General features: G+C 48.4%; 1 protein-coding gene across 1 annotated transcript in view; it reads right to left on the bottom strand.

Annotated features, from left to right (window-relative positions):
* The window catches only part of ptchd1 (patched domain containing 1), a gene marked incomplete at both ends in the record, with an annotated part of 39,590 nt that overhangs the window by 6,626 nt on the left and 15,464 nt on the right, over positions 1–17,500 (bottom strand). Inside the window, one exon of the mRNA XM_080417866.1 lies at positions 298–686. Within this exon, the coding sequence (XP_080273992.1) occupies positions 298–686 (389 nt within the window). The remainder of the gene's footprint in view (positions 1–297; positions 687–17,500) is intronic.

Raw genomic sequence — 17,500 nt, 5'->3', positions numbered from 1 at the left:
GGTCAGACATTAACCCTTACTGTACCTGGTAGTGGGTCAGACATTAACCCTTACTGTACCTGGTAGCGGGTCAGACATTAACCCTTACTGTACCTGGTAGCAGGTCAGACATTAACCCTTACTGTACCTGGTAGCAGGTCAGACATTAACCCTTACTGTACCTGGTAGCGGGTCAGACATTAACCCTTACTGTACCTGGTAGCAGGTCAGACATTAACCCTTACTGTACCTGGTAGCAGGTCAGACATTAACCCTTACTGTACCTGGTAGCGGGTCAGACATTAACCCTTACTGTACCTGGTAGCGGGTGTACATCAGGCAGCGGTACCAGGCGGGCCGGGCGTCCGGCCGCTCGTCCGGGCGTGGCACGCGGCGGCAGAAGCAGGCGTGGCGGTACCCGGTCTCCAGGTAGCCGGTGAACACCAGGCAGGAGCCGTAGAAGGACAGCGTGTACAGGTAGCCCACGGCCACGCTCAGCGCCGCCGTGCGGCAGAACAGACGCACCGCCTCCATGTTGGTGAGGGGGGAGGCGGCCAGGCCCAGCGCCGCCAGGTGCAGCAGCGTGGAGCCCGACAGGCGCGGCATCACGTCCTCGAAGGTGGCCGCCACGCGCTCCTTCACGTGCTGGTCCTCACGCGTACGTCGCCACGACGACAGCATCTCGAAGGAGCCGAAGAGGCCGTGACCTGTTTTTGGAAAGGAGGGTGGGGTGGGGGGGGGGGGGGGGGTTAGAGAGAGAGAGAGAGAGAGAGAGAGAGGAGGGGGGGGGAGGGAGGAGAAATAAAATATATTCACTCGCGACCAACAAAAATCTATCCACGATCCACAAATTAGTCCCGACCCACTGTTTGGGAAAGACATTTCAGAAGTAGAAAAAGTGCTCCTCGGAGGTCAGTGACTAATCGATAGAAAACAATTAAATAATTGGGTGAACTATCCCTTTAAGCCCAATGTGACACGTGTCATGAGTGGGCGTCGCCAGCAAAAGTAGTGAACATCGCATCACAATCATTTTAACCACTTCATCCTTTTATATGTTGGCTGTTCAAAAATAGCCAACAGCACAGGTCTCCGCCAGGTCAGGTAGGTTATTGTGGGCCAGCAATGTTCGGAAATCGCCAATCAGGCTGGAAAGTGAAAAATCGGACGGATAGGACGGATCCGTCTTGATCACTTGACTAAAGAGATGATGTGTACCGATTTGCGTGAGTACATCGGTACACATTTGTAGGAGTAACATAAATTTGTTTTACATAAGTCGGCCTCCTGGTGGCGCTATATAAGGCAGATGTGAAAAATGCAGGGCAAAGGTTTTTCCTTGACGTCTAGGGAGTGCGCATACAGTACAAAGTTTTACACAGATCGGTGCAGTTATAGGTAAAAACAAGAATCGGCCTGTTATAGCGCCACCATGAGGCTGATTTGAAAAAATATTTCACTGCAACAAGCCAACAGTGCCGGAGATTAGCTGTACACAGACATCCTCGCTGGATCCGTGGCAGTATGCATACCGCAAAAACAGATCCACCGACGACGCTATTGCCATGGCTCTCCACACCGTCCTCTCGCACATGGACAACAAGCTGCTGAAGGACAAATATGTACGTATGCTGTTCGTGGACTACAGCTCAGCATTCAACACCATTGTCCCAGCAATACTTGACAAAAAGCTCAGAGACCTAGGGCTACACCCAAGCATGTGCGACTGGATACAGGACTTCTTGTCCAACCGACATCAGGTGGTGAGAATGGGCAGCATCACATCCGACCCCCTGACCCTCAACACCGGAGCACCCCAGGGATGCGTGCTGAGCCCTCTCCTCTACTCCCTGTACACGTATGACTGCATAGCCACACATGTCTCCAACACCATCATAAAGTACGCGGACGACACGACAGTGATAGGCCGAATCGTCAACAACGACGAGTCTGACTATAGAGAGGAGATCAACTCACTGGCACTCTGGTGCCGGGAGAACAACCTCGCTCTTAACGTCGACAAGACCAAAGAACTGATCGTGGCCGCGACCGGGCAAGGGGCTCTACCGCAGTATCTCGTCAGTATCATCGTCAGCTCGTCAGTATCAAGAGTTCCACCACCAGGTTCTGGTGCAGTTTTAATCCGGCTGCTGTCAGAATGCTGAATGAGGCATAAGCCTTGTTCAGCAGCCTGACAACAGGAGGTACTGTCCAGCTGGTCGCAGACTTTTCTGGCTCTTCCTGAACACACCTGTGGATTATACCAGGGACAAATGACTTGGACTTAGCTCCCCCTCGGACATACCTGTGGACTACACCAGGTACAAATGACTTTTTGTTGCACTCCCTCTTGGAGCTACTTGCGGATTATACTAGGGTCAGTCCACCCTAGGTGGACACGCACTGACCTTTTGCACCTTAATCCCATGTATAACGCACTGACTTTTTTGTATTTTTTTTTTTTTGCTCTTTTTTTCTCTAAGCACCTTAACGTCCATAAGTATAACATGCACAGTATACATAGATTGCTGCTATGCTCAGGCACCTTAGTTTTTTATTATCTCAGGTACTTTGTAAATATGTAGATAACTTGTCTGGCGTTCTGTTGTTCTCTTGTTTTGATCTCCTTCCCACTTGCCCCCCCCCCCTCTTCTTCTCCCCCCCCCCCCCTCTTCTTTCTATGGAAATTAACATTGCGATGGGAAAAATGTACAAAAACAAATTTCACCCACTTTTTTACCTTGTAAAATCTGTGATGTGACAATAAACCTGATTCTGATTCTGATTCTGAATGACACACACACACACACACACACACACACACACACACACACACACACACACACACACACGGATGGACGGACGGACGGACAGGGTGTAAAACATACTCTCTTTCAGCCTTTCAGCCAGGCGGAGACAACAAGAGTCTCCTGTAAGTACATGACGCCAGAGCTATAGTAACTGATGCTATAAAAGATAGATATGGCCACAAATGATAAACAATACAACAAAAAAAACACACTTGTATATGAGGTTTCCTATTTATCTTCTATATATTATCTGGGAGCCACAGGTTGGAGGTAACAGTAGAGTCTGCATCATACAGCAGATGGTTTGCACCTCTGTGGTTGCCGAGGCAACCGTGAGTCACCGGTGACATAGGCCCCCATATGGGGGGTGGGAGGGGGGGGGGGGGTCGTACCAAACCACCACCAAATCACTTCACACCTCCATGGGTGTGAGGCTGACACAGAGGGTCTGTGTGTGTGTCTCTGTGTCTGTGTCTGTCTGTGTCTGTCTGTCTGTCTGTCTGTGTGTGTCTGTGTCTGTGTCTGTGTCTGTGTCTGTCTGTGTCTGTCTGTCTGTCTGTCTGTCTGTCTGTCTGTCTGTCTGTCTGTCTGTCTGTCTGTCTGTCTGTCTGTGTGTGTGTGTGTGTGTGTGTGTGTGTGTGTCTGTCTGTCTGTCTGTCTGTCTGTCTGTCTGTCTGTCTGTCTGTCTGTCTGTCTGTCTGTCTGTCTGTCTGTCTGTCTGTCTGTCTGTCTGTCTGTCTGTCTGTCTGTCTGTCTGTCTGTCTGTCTGTCTGTCTGTGTGTGTGTGTCTGTGTCTGTGTGTGGCATGCGTGTGTGCGTGTGTGCATGTGTGCACGTGCGTTTGCGTGTGCACGCGTGCGCGTGTGTGTATGTGTGCGCATTTGTTTGTGTGTGCTCGTGTGTGTGTGTGTGTGTGTGCGTGTGTGTGCAATCCCTGCAAAGGGAGAACAGAATCAGACTTGGTGATCGAGAGATATTAACCATTTAGACACCTTTATGGAGTCCCTCAGGGCTTAGAGTTTTCTGTTACTGTCATTTCCCTTTCATACGGATGTTGAGGTTCTAGTAGTTAGTACTTCACAATCACAACAACAGAGGCAGCTCCACCAATCACGTACAGCCCAGATTTGGCACAAACAAGGGGTTGAATTCGTTCTCCTGCTATGCCACAATAAAACGTGGAATGCCCAACAGTAGTTAAGGAGAGTAAAACCCTACTCTCCTTCAAAACTGCCCTAAAGTAATACCTACAGGAGGCTGCTATTCAAAACTGGCCCCTGTCTGTCAAAGTCAAAACCTACTTTATGTTTTCGTTTTTCTTGTTAAAATGTTTAAATGATGTTCTGCATAGTAGTGTATATGTCTCAGGGAAATTGGCATTCCAGGGAAATTGAAAAAGGAGCGCTCGCTTTTAGGCGCGGGGCTTCGGCTTGGCTTTTCGAGACAGGGTTTTTTACGCGAGGCTCGCGAGGAGGAGGAGGAGGAGGCGGCGCGAGGCGGGGCTTTGATACGAGGCGGCGCGAGGTGGGCTTTGATGCGAGGCGGACCTGGCTTTTGTTGTTCCCCCCCCACATAGCAACCAGGAAGCTACGCTAGGGGAACGCTGAACATGCGTTCACACACACATGTGATAATAGTTATTGTCCATGACAGAGGCGCGCCGACTTAGCAGAGCTTGAGGCCGAGGAGGCGCGCCGCGAGTGCCGACCGGCCGAAGGTCTGCTAGTCGAATCAGCGCCGTCCGAGTTGTAAACCGTTAGGTGTAGAATAGATCTTTTCATGGGTTACTATCCACGACGATACACATGTGTGCGTGTGTGCGTGTGCATGTGTGCGCATGCGCACACGAGTGCACACACATGCACACACACACACACACACGCATGTGCATGCGTGTGGCTTGCATTGCCCTCTAGTGTTGGTTCTACAGAATTGCCTGGGTGGGTGGTAAAAACAAGCGCTCCTTTTTCAATTTCCCTGGAATGCCAATTTTTCTGTAACAATGTCTCTATGAATTGAGTACAAACACCCCAATTGAAACAAGCCTTTGGCTTTTTATTTTATGTTTTATCCCATTTAGTTGACCTTGAACTGTACTTTCATGTGACAAAAAAATTATAATAATAATCTAGATAAATTCAAGGCTGTATGGCGTTTGTGAATGATAGAAAATACATATGTTTTGGGGTGAACTATTCCTTTAATGTACAGTAGGAAAGATCTTAGGAGGCCCAGCCTTTCATTGAGGAGACGTCCTTTCTTCACCTCAGTTTAAACACACACACACACACAGGGATGGGTCCTGGGTCTCTTTACTGTGACAGAATGAACAGACGCTGTAACAGAGGATGCTGAATACACCGAGTTAAATAAGGTCAAGAGACACACTGTCTCTGACCATCTGTCTGTCTCTCTCTCTCTCTCTCTCTCTCTCTCTCTCTCTCTCTCTCTCTCTCTCTCTCTCTCTCTCTCTCTCTCTCTCTCTCTCTCTCTCTCTCTCTCTCTCTCTCTCTCTCTCTCTCTCTCTCACACATTTCAGTTGACAAGTTTTTAGGCTTTAATCAATAACCGACAATCAAATGATGCACTATGGCCCCCAAAAAAACCCAGGCCATAGTCAAAATAGCAAATCTACAAGCTCACAATGTGTTCTGAGCTTCACTTTGACCCAATTTATTTATTTCTTTATCCCAAAATGTTGCAACCCATTTTTCACCCAGTGCCAATGCCTAAGCTTGTACTCCTGGGCTCTACTCTCCCTCAGCCAGCCTGGGGAGAGCCCAGAACTGAGCTCATGCTTCCTTCAATGCATGAGGAGTGAGCAGGCCGCTTCTTATCACCTGACAGGGGGGAGTTTCCCCAGTAGGACGTAACTTCTTATCACCTGACAGGGAGGAGTTTCCCCGGTAGGACGTAGCTTCTTATCACCTGACAGGGGGGAGTTTCCCCAGTAGGACGTAACTTCTTATCACCTGACAGGGAGGAGTTTCCCCGGTAGGACGTAACTTCTTATCACCTGACAGGGGGGAGTTTCCCCGGTAGGACGTAGCTTCTTATCACCTGACAGGGAGGAGTTTCCCCGGTAGGACGTAGCTTCTTATCACCTGACAGGGAGGAGTTTCCCCGGTAGGACGTAGCTTCTTATCAACCTGACAGGGGGGAGTTTCCCCGGTAGGACGTAGCTTCTTATCACCTGACAGGGGGGAGTGTCCCCGGTAGGACGTAGCTTCTTATCACCTGACAGGGAGGAGTTTCCCCGGTAGGACGTAGCTTCTTATCACCTGACAGGGGAGAGTTTCCCCAGTAGGACGTAACTTCTTATCACCTGACAGGGAGGAGTTTCCCCGGTAGGACGTAACTTCTTATCACCTGACAGGGGGGAGTTTCCCCGGTAGGACGTAGCTTCTTATCACCTGACAGGGGGGAGTTTCCCCCGGTAGAACGTAGCTTCTTATCACCTGACAGGGGGGAGTGTCCCCGGTAGGACGTAGCTTCTTATCACCTGACAGGGGGGAGTTTTCCCGGTAGGACGTAGCTTCTTATCACCTGACAGGGGGGAGTTTTCCCGGTAGGACGCAGCTTCTTATCACCTGACAGGTTGTAGTTTCCCCGGTAGGACGTAGCTTCTTATCACCTGACAGGGGGGAGTTTTCCCGGTAGGACGTAGCTTCTTATCACCTGACAGGTTGTAGTTTCCCCGGTAGGACGTAGCTTCTTATCACCTGACAGGGGGGAGTTTTCCCGGTAGGACGTAGCTTCTTATCACCTGACAGGGGGGAGTGTCCCCGGTAGGACGTAGCTTCTTATCACCTGACAGGGGGGAGTTTTCCTGGTAGGACGTAGCTTCTTATCACCTGACAGGGTGGAGTTTCCCCGGTAGGACGTAGCTTCTTATCACATGACAGGGGGGAGTTTCCCCGGTAGGACGTAGCTTCTTATCACCTGACAGGGGGGAGTTTTCCTGGTAGGACGTAGCTTCTTATCACCTGACAGGGGGGGGTGTCCCCGGTAGGACGTAGCTTCTTATCACCTGACAGGTTGTAGTTTCCCCGGTAGGGGAAACTACAAGACTTGTTGCCATCAGGCAGGAGGCTTAGGGCAAAACTAGCAAGAAAGAAGGGTTACAAAACGTCGTTTGTGCCAACGGCTGTGGACATTTTAAATAAGAAAATGTTTAGATAGTCTAATCGCCACTGTTCATGACCACTGTTGCTGTGTTATTGTGATTGCATTTTTATATAGTATTTTAATGCACCTGTGTATTTTTGTAATGTTTTATTGTTGTAACTGACTGCTGGTGTGCCAAAGACAAATTTCCATTTCATGTCAATTTAATGGACAATAAAGTTTCTTTATCTTATCTTTATCTAGGACGTAGCTTCTTATCACCTGACAGGGGGGAGTTTCCCTGGTAGGACGTAGCTTCTTATCACCTGACAGGGGGGAGTGTCCCCGGTAGGACGTAGCTTCTTATCACCTGACAGGGGGTAGTGTCCCCGGTAGGACGTAGCTTCTTATCACCTGACAGGGGGGAGTGTCCCCGGTAGGACGTAGCTTCTTATCACCTGACAGGGGAGAGTTTCCCTGGTAGGACGTAGCTTCTTATCACCTGACAGGGGAGAGTTTCCCCGGTAGGACGTAGCTTCTTATCACCTGACAGGGGAGAGTTTCCCCGGTAGGACGTAGCTTCTTATCACCTGACAGGGGGGAGTTTCCCTGGTAGGACGTAGCTTCTTATCACCTGACAGGGGGGAGTTTCCCTGGTAGGACGTAGCTTCTTATCTCCTGACAGGGAGGAGTTTCCCCGGTAGGACGTAACACGTGGAAGGAACACGTTATTCCAACCAGTTCCTTTCCCCTCCATCAGGCACCCCGGCTGGCCAGGGGGGGATGGTATAGAGACCAGGATCACTGCATGTTTTTGTGAGGGTACCTACCCTAGGAGACACGGGGAGAACATGAAAACTACACACAGAAAGGCCCTTTCACCAACCCCACCTAGGGTATGGGCACTCCCTTGTTTATTGTGTGGTACATAATAGTGTTTATACTGCCTACTCATATTGGGTCGGGGTACTTCCTGTTGACGGTCTCTTTAAGCGTTCTTGGTCTCGCTGCGTGTCAGAGTCACTGTGAAGGTCTCTCTCTCTCTCTCTCTCTCTCTCTCAGTCACTGTGAAGGTCTCTCTCTCTCTCTCTCACTCAGTCACTGTGAAGGTTGGAACACTGTGTAACGCTGGTCTGCTGTCAGCACAATATTCACACCATGTATTTACATTCTGATGAATAAAATGTTCTCAATCTATTCATGAGTTATCTGACTGAAATGTAATCATTGTGACAGAAGACTGTCTCTCTGCAGCTACCGCTTTCCATGTCTGTCTGTCTGTCTGTCTGTCTGTCTGTCTGTCTGTGTCTCTGAGAGACAGAGACACTTCACTTTGTGTTGTATCTGTACACGAGTATCTGTTTTTACCACGTGACTTTGTAGGATGCTAGCAGTCCATAAAAGGGTCTGTCTGTCTGTCTGTCTGTCTGTCTGTCTGTCTGTCTGTCTGTCTGTCTGTCTGTCTGTCTGTCTGTCTGTCTGTCTGTCTGTCTGTCTGTCTGTCTGTCTGTCTGTCTGTAGCAAAATGCTGGACTGATGGCAGCACATTTATTTTCCACACTGCCAAAAGACACTTCCCATTTCCCTCACATATTGTTTGAAATATTTATTAACTAAATTATTCAAGTAAATTTGACTTGGATCAGACTTAAACCTTCCTCGGTGCAGCCCATTCAGATGCTATCAATGTACTGAATGGGACATTATCACGTTTTATCAGACCGTTGAATGGGCGAAGTAGGCGACATACTGACCTACCCGCCATTTATGAGCCCATTCATAGAGTGTTATCAGGACATACTGACCTACAGACACAGATGACTTATAGTATAACTTAAAGGAGGAGTTCACCCAAAAAATGACTTATTTTCTATCAATTGCACACCCTATGAAGCCATGAATCCATGGATTCTTTTTTGTTTTTGTTGCATTCCTAAGCTAATAATTTGATTCCCGTCTCCTACCGGCTAATGTATCCGGTAGGAGACACAAAGTAGATTATTTGTGTCTCCTACCGGAAATACACACTATCATCAAATTATTGTCTTAGGAATGCCACAAAAACAAAAATAAATCCATGAAATCAAGGCTTCATGGGGTGTGTAATTGATAGAAAATAAGTAATTTTTTGGGTGAACTCCTCCTTTAAGTTTGTGACCATGACGGAGGCGCTCAGTCTCAAGCCAACTGGAGCCACTAGAGGCACCACTGAGCGAGCTAAAGCGAGCGAGTTGCATTCTAACCACTTCACCAATGACTTGTCTGTTACAATGATTACATCATCGCCCAATCATCATCATAGTTGTTTCCATGTTTCAAATGTTTCATTTCATATATTTTCAAAAATATTTCATTACTTGATTACTTCTCGTTGATGATGTTTTTGCATAGTATTGTACATACATCTGTCTGTCATTAAATGTTTTGATGAATTGAGAGACGTGAGCATTTGTGTGAATCTAATTAATGCAAACAATGTGTATTGAGACTCTCTGTGATCCTATGTTCTCGTGGTCTTCTCGTGTCATGTGTTAATGAAGAAGGTGTCAAATCTAAGTTGAACAAAGAGCTCATGACTATGAAAGTATCCATTGAAGCTAGATCAATGCCTTGAAATAAATTGTAATACACCCCATCCTGTGGGTGTGTGTTGTGGAAGGCCTACTTAAAGGAGGGTCAGCCATGACATGAGCTGAGAAAACCTGGGGCCTGTTCCTCAAAAGGTGAATTAGAGCTAAAGCCTGGCTTTTCCACCTATCCTGGCTTAATTTAGCAAGGATTAGAGCTGAGTCGGTTCCTCAAAAGATGAATTATCTTGAAGATTAGTTTAGCCAGTTCACCCTGGCTAAGTTTAGCCTTATCCGATTCCTCAAAAGAGAATTGAAGCAAGCCTAGTTTAGTTACCATGGCAATTTAGCTGTGAAGTTAGCCTGGTCAGGAGCAGGCTAACAGCCAAGCTTACTTAATCTAGTGCCTTGTTCTTCAAGTTTTTCCACAGTTAATTCAAAACATGTGTTTGTATATGGACTCATTTTAATGACCCTGCATTCAAATAAATACAATAAGATATAATCAAATTAATTACTGAAATAGTGTGTGACCATGAATCATAATCATAATTGTTTCACAATGACTCATGTGATATGTAATTGTCACTCTGTTATAGTTAACACTATAGTTCATCTTGTTGTTAGATGTTTGATAATATATTACTTTTTTTTTTTAATATTATAAAAAATGTCTGACACATACATACACACACATATACCCGTAACTAATAATTTATATTTATATATATATATATATATATATATATATATATATATATATATATATAAATTATTAGTTAAGGGTTTAAAGGAGCCTCTTTGTAAGTCAATGAGAAGCATATTTTAAATTATCAATTTCTAGTCAATGGAGAAATTATTTTTTATTTCTTGTCCACCTTTGGAGTTACATCATGATGGCAAGGTAACTACACAACCCAAACCTCTACCAAAGTGGTCTTGCAAATGTGGGGTTATTTATTGCGTGTCTCGTCCCGTCCCGTCCCCCCCGCTCATCCCGTCACGGCCCCCTGTCGCGGTCAACCCCCCCCCCGTCCCCCGTCCCGTTGTGGCCCCCGTCGCAGTACACCCCGTCCCGTCCCCCCCCCCCCCCCCCCCGTCCCCGTTCGTCCCGTTGCCCGTCCGTCTCAAACACACACACACACACACACACACACACACACACACACACACACACACACACACACACACACACACACACACACACACACACACGCTGTGTGTGCTTGCAATACTTTGCCATGCTTTCTCCCTGGATCTATTTATCGCGGTCGCGTTTCCTTTCTTGCTTAAATACATTTTACTTCCTTGTATGATTTCATGAGCTGCTGCAGTGCTGCTATTCAGCCACAGAGAAGAACGCTGCTCTGGTTTTGGACTCCGTGATTGGTCAAGTTCAAGGAATCTGCGCTCGAGTTCATGGTCTTTTATAGAAATACGTCGCCGGCGAATTGCCGCCCATTCAGCCTGGCTTCATTATCCTGGCTGGACACAGCTTGTCTTGACATAGCCTAGCTCGACAAAGTTGCTCCTTTTCAGCCTGGCTTGGCGTCTGAGGAACGGAATAAACAAGGCTTTTCGGACCCGACTTTGTCAAGCCTGGATTTGGCTTAAGGCCAGGCTTTTTTAATTCACCTTTTGAGGAACAGGCCTCTGGATGTTCCATTGCATTATGTGTGTATGTTTGCTCCTTTTACTCGAGTAAAATCTCTCATACTTGGAATTCTGAATTGTTGTCTTTGCCTCATTATGTATTTATGTTTTTGAGCACCCAGTACAGATTCCTCTTTGACAACCCCCCCCCCCTCCCCCCAGCCTCACGCCATATTTACGCCCATGGTTGTGACTGGGGTGTATTGTGAATAAAGACACATATTATAGTACTTTGTTGTGACTGGGTTGTATTGTGAATAAAGACACATATTATAGTACTTTGTTGTGACTGTGTTGTATTGTGAATAAATGTAACAGTGTTAATAAGTGTTATATATAATTACACAAAATGTGATACAAATAAGGGCTTCTACCTGACTTAATTCTCCACAGTTCATGTGTATAAGAATACATAGTGCATTAGTGGTCACAGCTCCTTTAAGTCTCCTCCTTCTGTCCCCTGTATAAATGCCCTGCCACACCTCCACCTCTTTCTTGTGTATTTCCGTGTTGGAACGAGGTGGGTGTCTTTTGTTGTTTTCTCTGTATAACAAAATGGGAATTGTACTTGCAAACGATTTATACAGTGTTTGTTTGGCTTTGTTTAGAGAGGAGTTCTTGCACTACAAACCGAACTAACTGGAGACTTGTTGTATGTTATTTCTTGTCAGGTATGTTGCATTTTATGATCAATTTCATATTGAGCTTGTGTATTTCCGTGTTGGAACGAGAGAGGAGTTCTTGCACTACAAACCGAACTAACTGGAGACTTGTTGTATGTTATTTCTTGTCAGAATAAATGGAGATTGTCTCCAAAGACAGTACTGGGTCCGTCTAGTCCATTACACAACGCAGAGATAAAGACTACACCGGTTACATTGGTGCCGTGACGACCCGTCGCATCGCCGACCAGCGCTCGTCTGGTCCCCGGGGAAAAGCTGCTGGATCCCCGCTCCTCTCGTTCGTCCACCCCGCGGCCCCTCCGCACCGCACTGCGCTCCGTCTGCTCCGCCCCTTTGAAGCTCTGCACTTGACCTTGAGTGGGCTCGACTCTGACGGTCAGTTTTTGTGGGGTTCATAGAGTTCAGACTTCATTCTGGAGTTCGTTTTTGTTGTTGTTGTTGCTTACTTCCATGGACTGATTGATGCTTATACGAAATCTTGGTTTTATGCCAGTTGCTGACATTGAAAAAAACACAGAGGAAAAAAAAAAAAAAAAAAAAAAAAAAGGAAAAGTGAAAAGTACACAATAATTGTTTTGATGTGATTTCCTCATGTTTATTCGAGTTTATCTGAGGGTTTATGAGGTCTAACAATTCATCTGCACTTTGCTTGAGTTTTGGTTGTGTTTTTGATACAGTGTGTTTGTGCATTATTTGCTTATTTTCAATTTTTCAATATTTCATTTCATTGTCATGTCAGGGGGAGACACTGTTGATGATTTTGCTATGGCTGGTCGTGACAGTGCTGGCCGTGGTATCACTTCTGGGGTGGGGAGGGCTCAGTTGATCTCCATGTATCATGGGAGGGGTGGGTCAGTGGGCTCGTTTGGGGTTGAGGGTTATAATGACCAGTCACTGATTAACTCACCATTGGTCCCTGTTACCAGCTCCACACCTATTACCCAGTCAAACCCTATTTCCAGTTCCAGGCCAGTTTTCCAGTCTAATCCTGTTGCCAGCCCAATGTCAATAGCCCAGTCCGCCCCTGCTACCAGCTCTGTGTCAATTGCCCAGTCTGGCTCCAAATCGGTTGCAGGTTTTAACCCTCCCCCCGTCCAAAACCATCCCCCCACCCAAGTTATCACTGCGGAGGCATTTGGCAGTATGATTGCTGATCTGGCAAAGCAGATTGGAGAAAACATCACAGCCAGTTTTAACACCATGCACCAGCGCAGTAGCGCCCAGCCAGAGGTCCCGAGCAGCCAGGCCACCAGTCATGTTGATCCATCCCAGTTGAGGGTGGTTGTCCAGTCCGACACTAAGGCTCCACCATACTTCAGGGGTGACCAGACTGATACGTTTTCCGTCCATGAATGGGAGGACATGATGAGATGTTTCCTGAGGAGGATGGACTGTAAAGCGCATGTAGAGATGTATGAGCTTATTATGTCAAGACTGACTGGCAAGGCTAGGGATGTGGTGAAGGTGTCTCTCCGCAGCCGCCCTGGGTTGGGTGCAGCAGATATGCCCACCGCTGTGTTTGACATCCTGAAGAGCAACTTCAGTGAGTTGACCTACTCCAATCTGCCCATGAGAGATTTCTACAGCAGTGTTCCGAGGGCTGGTGAGAGTGCTATGGATTATTGGATTCGCCTTAACAAGTCCATTGATGCAGCAGATGAGTGCCTCCGTAGACGGGGTAAATCTGTGGAGGACCCCAGTGCTGAAGTGGTGCTGATGTTTATTAGTCACTGCCCAGACCCCAGTCTTGCCATGTCATTTCAACTGAAGGCACCTGAACAATGGACTGCAGCTGAAGTCCAGGAGCGCCTGGATGCTCACATGAGGACTCTGAGGAGGGCAGCCATCCAGTCCCCACAAGTGTTGACCTTGTCAGCTCACAGTCAGAGACCTGTGACAGTTTCCCCCCATTATTCTCACCCTATTGAGCCTCAGCCAGCACCAGTGACGCACCATCTAGCCCTTGACCCTGTCTCTCCTGTTCCTGTCTCTGTCTATGGTCAATCTCAGCCCGCCTCTGCAGTGATGGGTCAACACCTGCCTCCTGCTTTTTCCCCCCAGTCCCCTGCTCCTGTTGTCACCCAATTGCCTGCTACTGCCTGCCCTCAAGCAACTGATCCTGGTGTTCAGCAGGTGGTTGCTATGTTTGACAAGGTTCTGTCCCTGTGCACTGCTTCTCTTGCCCCAGGTCGAGGGCCTCCCCATCAGTCTGGCCGCTCTTTTCAGCAGGGCCGCACCCGCCAACCTGGCCGACCCCAGCAGGGTTCTCAACCTTCGTCATGCAGAGTTTGTGGCTCTGGAGAACACTCAACCCATGCACACTGCAGACTCTACAGGCTGTGCCTCAACTGCTACGGTCCTGGACACATGAGGCATGAATGTACGCAAGCTACTCAGCCCCCAGCCATGCAAACACCTCCTGCCTCTGGTGCTGATTTAAACTAGCCCGCCCATGTTGTGAGAGGGGTAGCATGGGCAGTGCCACGTTTGCCCTCGTTAAAGAAGATTTGCAGTCTATCTATGTTAACTGTTGTAACAAGCTTCCTGATGACAAGACCGTAATCCTTGTGGGATCGCAGAGAGTGGGAGAAGCCAGTGAGCTGTTTTATTCTCCTGTGTTGGTCAGTGGCCAGTCTACCATGAGAGGGATGCTTGATTCAGGAAGCATGTCTTGCACACTCAGTGTAGAAGCGGAGGCTAAGCTGAGGTCTGCTGGTGTTCTTCTGCATCCTAAACCTGTGCCCGGGAGGGTGGTCTTTATTGGCTGCGGTGGCCTTGTAACACAGCCCAAGTGTATCTATGATTTGGAAATTGACATTTATGGATTCAAATTTGTGGTCCCTACATTCCTTGTTCCTGGACAGAGCGATGAACTCATCATTGGGAGCAATGTGATCAGGCCCATTGTGAAGAGGATGAAGTCTACTGAGAAGTATTGGGATCTCATCTCTTCCACTAACACTGACCCAGAGTGTGAGGAGTTCCTCCAGCTGCTGAGTTGCATTAACCGCTGGTCTGAACCAGAACTACCAGAGAGAGTAGGCACTGTGAGGTTGAGGCAGGCAATCACCCTACTGCCCCGGCAGGAGTATCTGGTATGGGGCAAGTTACCAAGTGATGCCCCTGTGTCTCCTGGGAGCACTGTTATTGTCGAGCCCACCTCTGCCCGATCAGCTCCTAAGAACATCATGGTGGGGCGAGTCGTAACACCCATGTGGGGTGACCGTTGGGTCCCGATGAAGGTCCTCAACCCCACTGAGAGCTCTGTGACGCTGCGTCGAAACGCCAAGTTGGCCGACGTCTTCCCATGTGTTGCAATGGAGGACCTGCCCCTTACTCAAGGTGTATGCAAGCCACAGACTGTTTCCCCCCCTGACTCTGGGTCCTGCTCAGACCTCGTTCCTGACCCCTTGCAGCAGCTCAGAAGCTGTGGCTTAGCTGATGTCGATGTGGAGGGCTGTGAAGTGTCTGATGAATGGAAGAGGAAGCTGGCTGAGCTTGTGTTGACCTATCAGGATGTCTTCTCAAAGGGCAAGTTGGATTGTGGAAAAGCAGATGATTTTGTCCACCGTATACACCTCACTGATGAACGCCCCTTCCGGCTGCCCTACCGCCGTGTCCCTCCAGCCGACTATCATAAACTGAGGGAAGTGCTGTCCGACATGGAGGAGAGAAGCATCATTAGCAAGTCTATCAGTGAATATGCCTCTCCACTGGTCATGGTCTGGAAGAAATCAGGGGACTTGAGGATCTGCACAGACTTCCGCTGGCTCAACGCCAAGACTGTAAAGGATGCCCACCCACTGCCCCATCAGGGGGATTGTCTAGCCGCCCTTGGTGGTAACGCCTTCTTCAACACCATGGATCTGACGTCGGGATTTTACAACATTCCCCTCCATGAGTCCGATAGGCGGTACACAGCCTTTACAACACCTTTAGGCCTGTATGAGTACAACAGGCTCCCTCAAGGCCTGTGCAACTCTCCGGCATCCTTTATGCGGATGATGCTCAGCATCTTTGGCGATCTGAACTTTTCCAGCCTCCTCTGCTATCTGGATGACTTATTGGTCTTTGCCCCATCTGAGGAAGGATCCCTGAAACGGCTTGAGGTGGTCTTCTCACGTCTCAGGGCTAATAACCTGAAGCTGTCACAGAAGAAATGTCACTTTCTCCGTAGATCAGTGAAGTTCCTGGGCCACGTGGTGGACAGCAGTGGTGTCTCCGTCGACCAGGAGAAGGTGGACGTCATCTCTGGCTTCAAGAAGGAGGACCTCATGGATGTCGACGGCTGTACACCATCTCAGCGGAAAGTAAAATCTTTTCTGGGCATGGCCCTGTTCTACCAGCATTACATACCGGGTTGCTCTTCTGTTGCAAAGCCCCTCTACTCTCTAACGTCAGGTCAGAAGAGGAAGGTTAAGGGTGCCAGTGGCCGCCGGAGAGCTGGGACCTTCCGTAAGCTAACGCCCCAGGATTGGACTCCTGCCTGTGAGAAAGCATTTGAGGATCTAAAAAGTGCCCTCCTCAACAGTGTGGTGTTGGCACATCCTGATTTTGACAGGCCGTTTATCCTCTCCACTGATGCTTCCCTAGATGGTGTGGGTGCTGTCTTGTCTCAAGTGCCTGCGGGTGAAGAAAAGGCAAGGCCGATTGCTTTCGCAAGCAAGTCTCTCAGTCGCAGTCAAGCCAACTACCCCGCCCATAGATTGGAGTTCTTGGCTCTGAAATGGGCTGTATGTGATAAGTTCAGTCACTGGCTCAAGGGTCATACGTTCACTGTCTGGACAGACAACAACCCCCTCACATATATCTTAACTAAGCCAAAACTGGATGCCTGCGAGCAGCGTTGGGTCTCTAAGCTTGCCCCGTACAACTTTGACATCAAACATATTCCTGGGAGGCTGAATGTGGTGGCCGATGCTCTCAGCAGGGATCCATTTGTGAAGCCTCTGAGCCAGCGCCTGTTGTCTGAACCATACTCTCAGCTGCTACGACAGGTCAGTGATGTGCAAGACGTGTGTGTGCAGGATGTCTTCCGATTTACATGTCAGCCTCAGTCACTGGGCAATTCGTCTTCATCTGCTGCTGTGCACACTTCGATGTCAGAGGGTGATGTCTCATCTATTCTATCCCTCCCTGATGAGTGGGACACTGTTCCACAGCAGCGTGCGGCATCTCTGGCTGGCCATCTGGCCACGTTGAACACACCAGGTTATGACATGTTCCCTTCAATGTCGCTCACTGACCTCCAGTCCCACCAGCAACAGGATCCTGTTATCTTGAGGGTCAGTTATTACGTTGAAAGGAAGCTCAGACCTTCCAGACGTGAACGCTGCAGAGAGGACCAACGTAGCCTGGGGGTCTTGAAGCAGTGGGAGAAGCTGACACTCCTGAATGGCATCCTCTACAGAGTCACGAAAGACCCACTGACCAGACATAAAAGGTTCCAGTTTGTTGTACCTGAATCCCTGAAGTCAGAGGCGTTGTCTGGTGTTCATGATCAGGCTGGTCATCAGGGTCTGCCTCGAACCCTGTCATTGGCCCGTCAGCGCTTCTTCTGGTATGATATGGAGAGGGATGTGCGCAATCATGTGAAGTGCTGCCACAGATGTGTTCTCAGCAAGACCCCAGAGCCTGCGGCGAGGGCCCCACTGCAAAGCATTACAACGTCTGCCCCACTGGAGCTTGTATGCATCGACTT

Source organism: Gymnoscopelus braueri (assembly GCF_963280865.1).
Source record: "Gymnoscopelus braueri genome assembly, chromosome: 21".
Classification (NCBI taxonomy): Eukaryota; Metazoa; Chordata; class Actinopteri; order Myctophiformes; family Myctophidae; genus Gymnoscopelus; species Gymnoscopelus braueri.
Note: the sequence above shows the minus strand (reverse complement) of the source record. Positions and strands in the feature narration are given on the sequence as shown.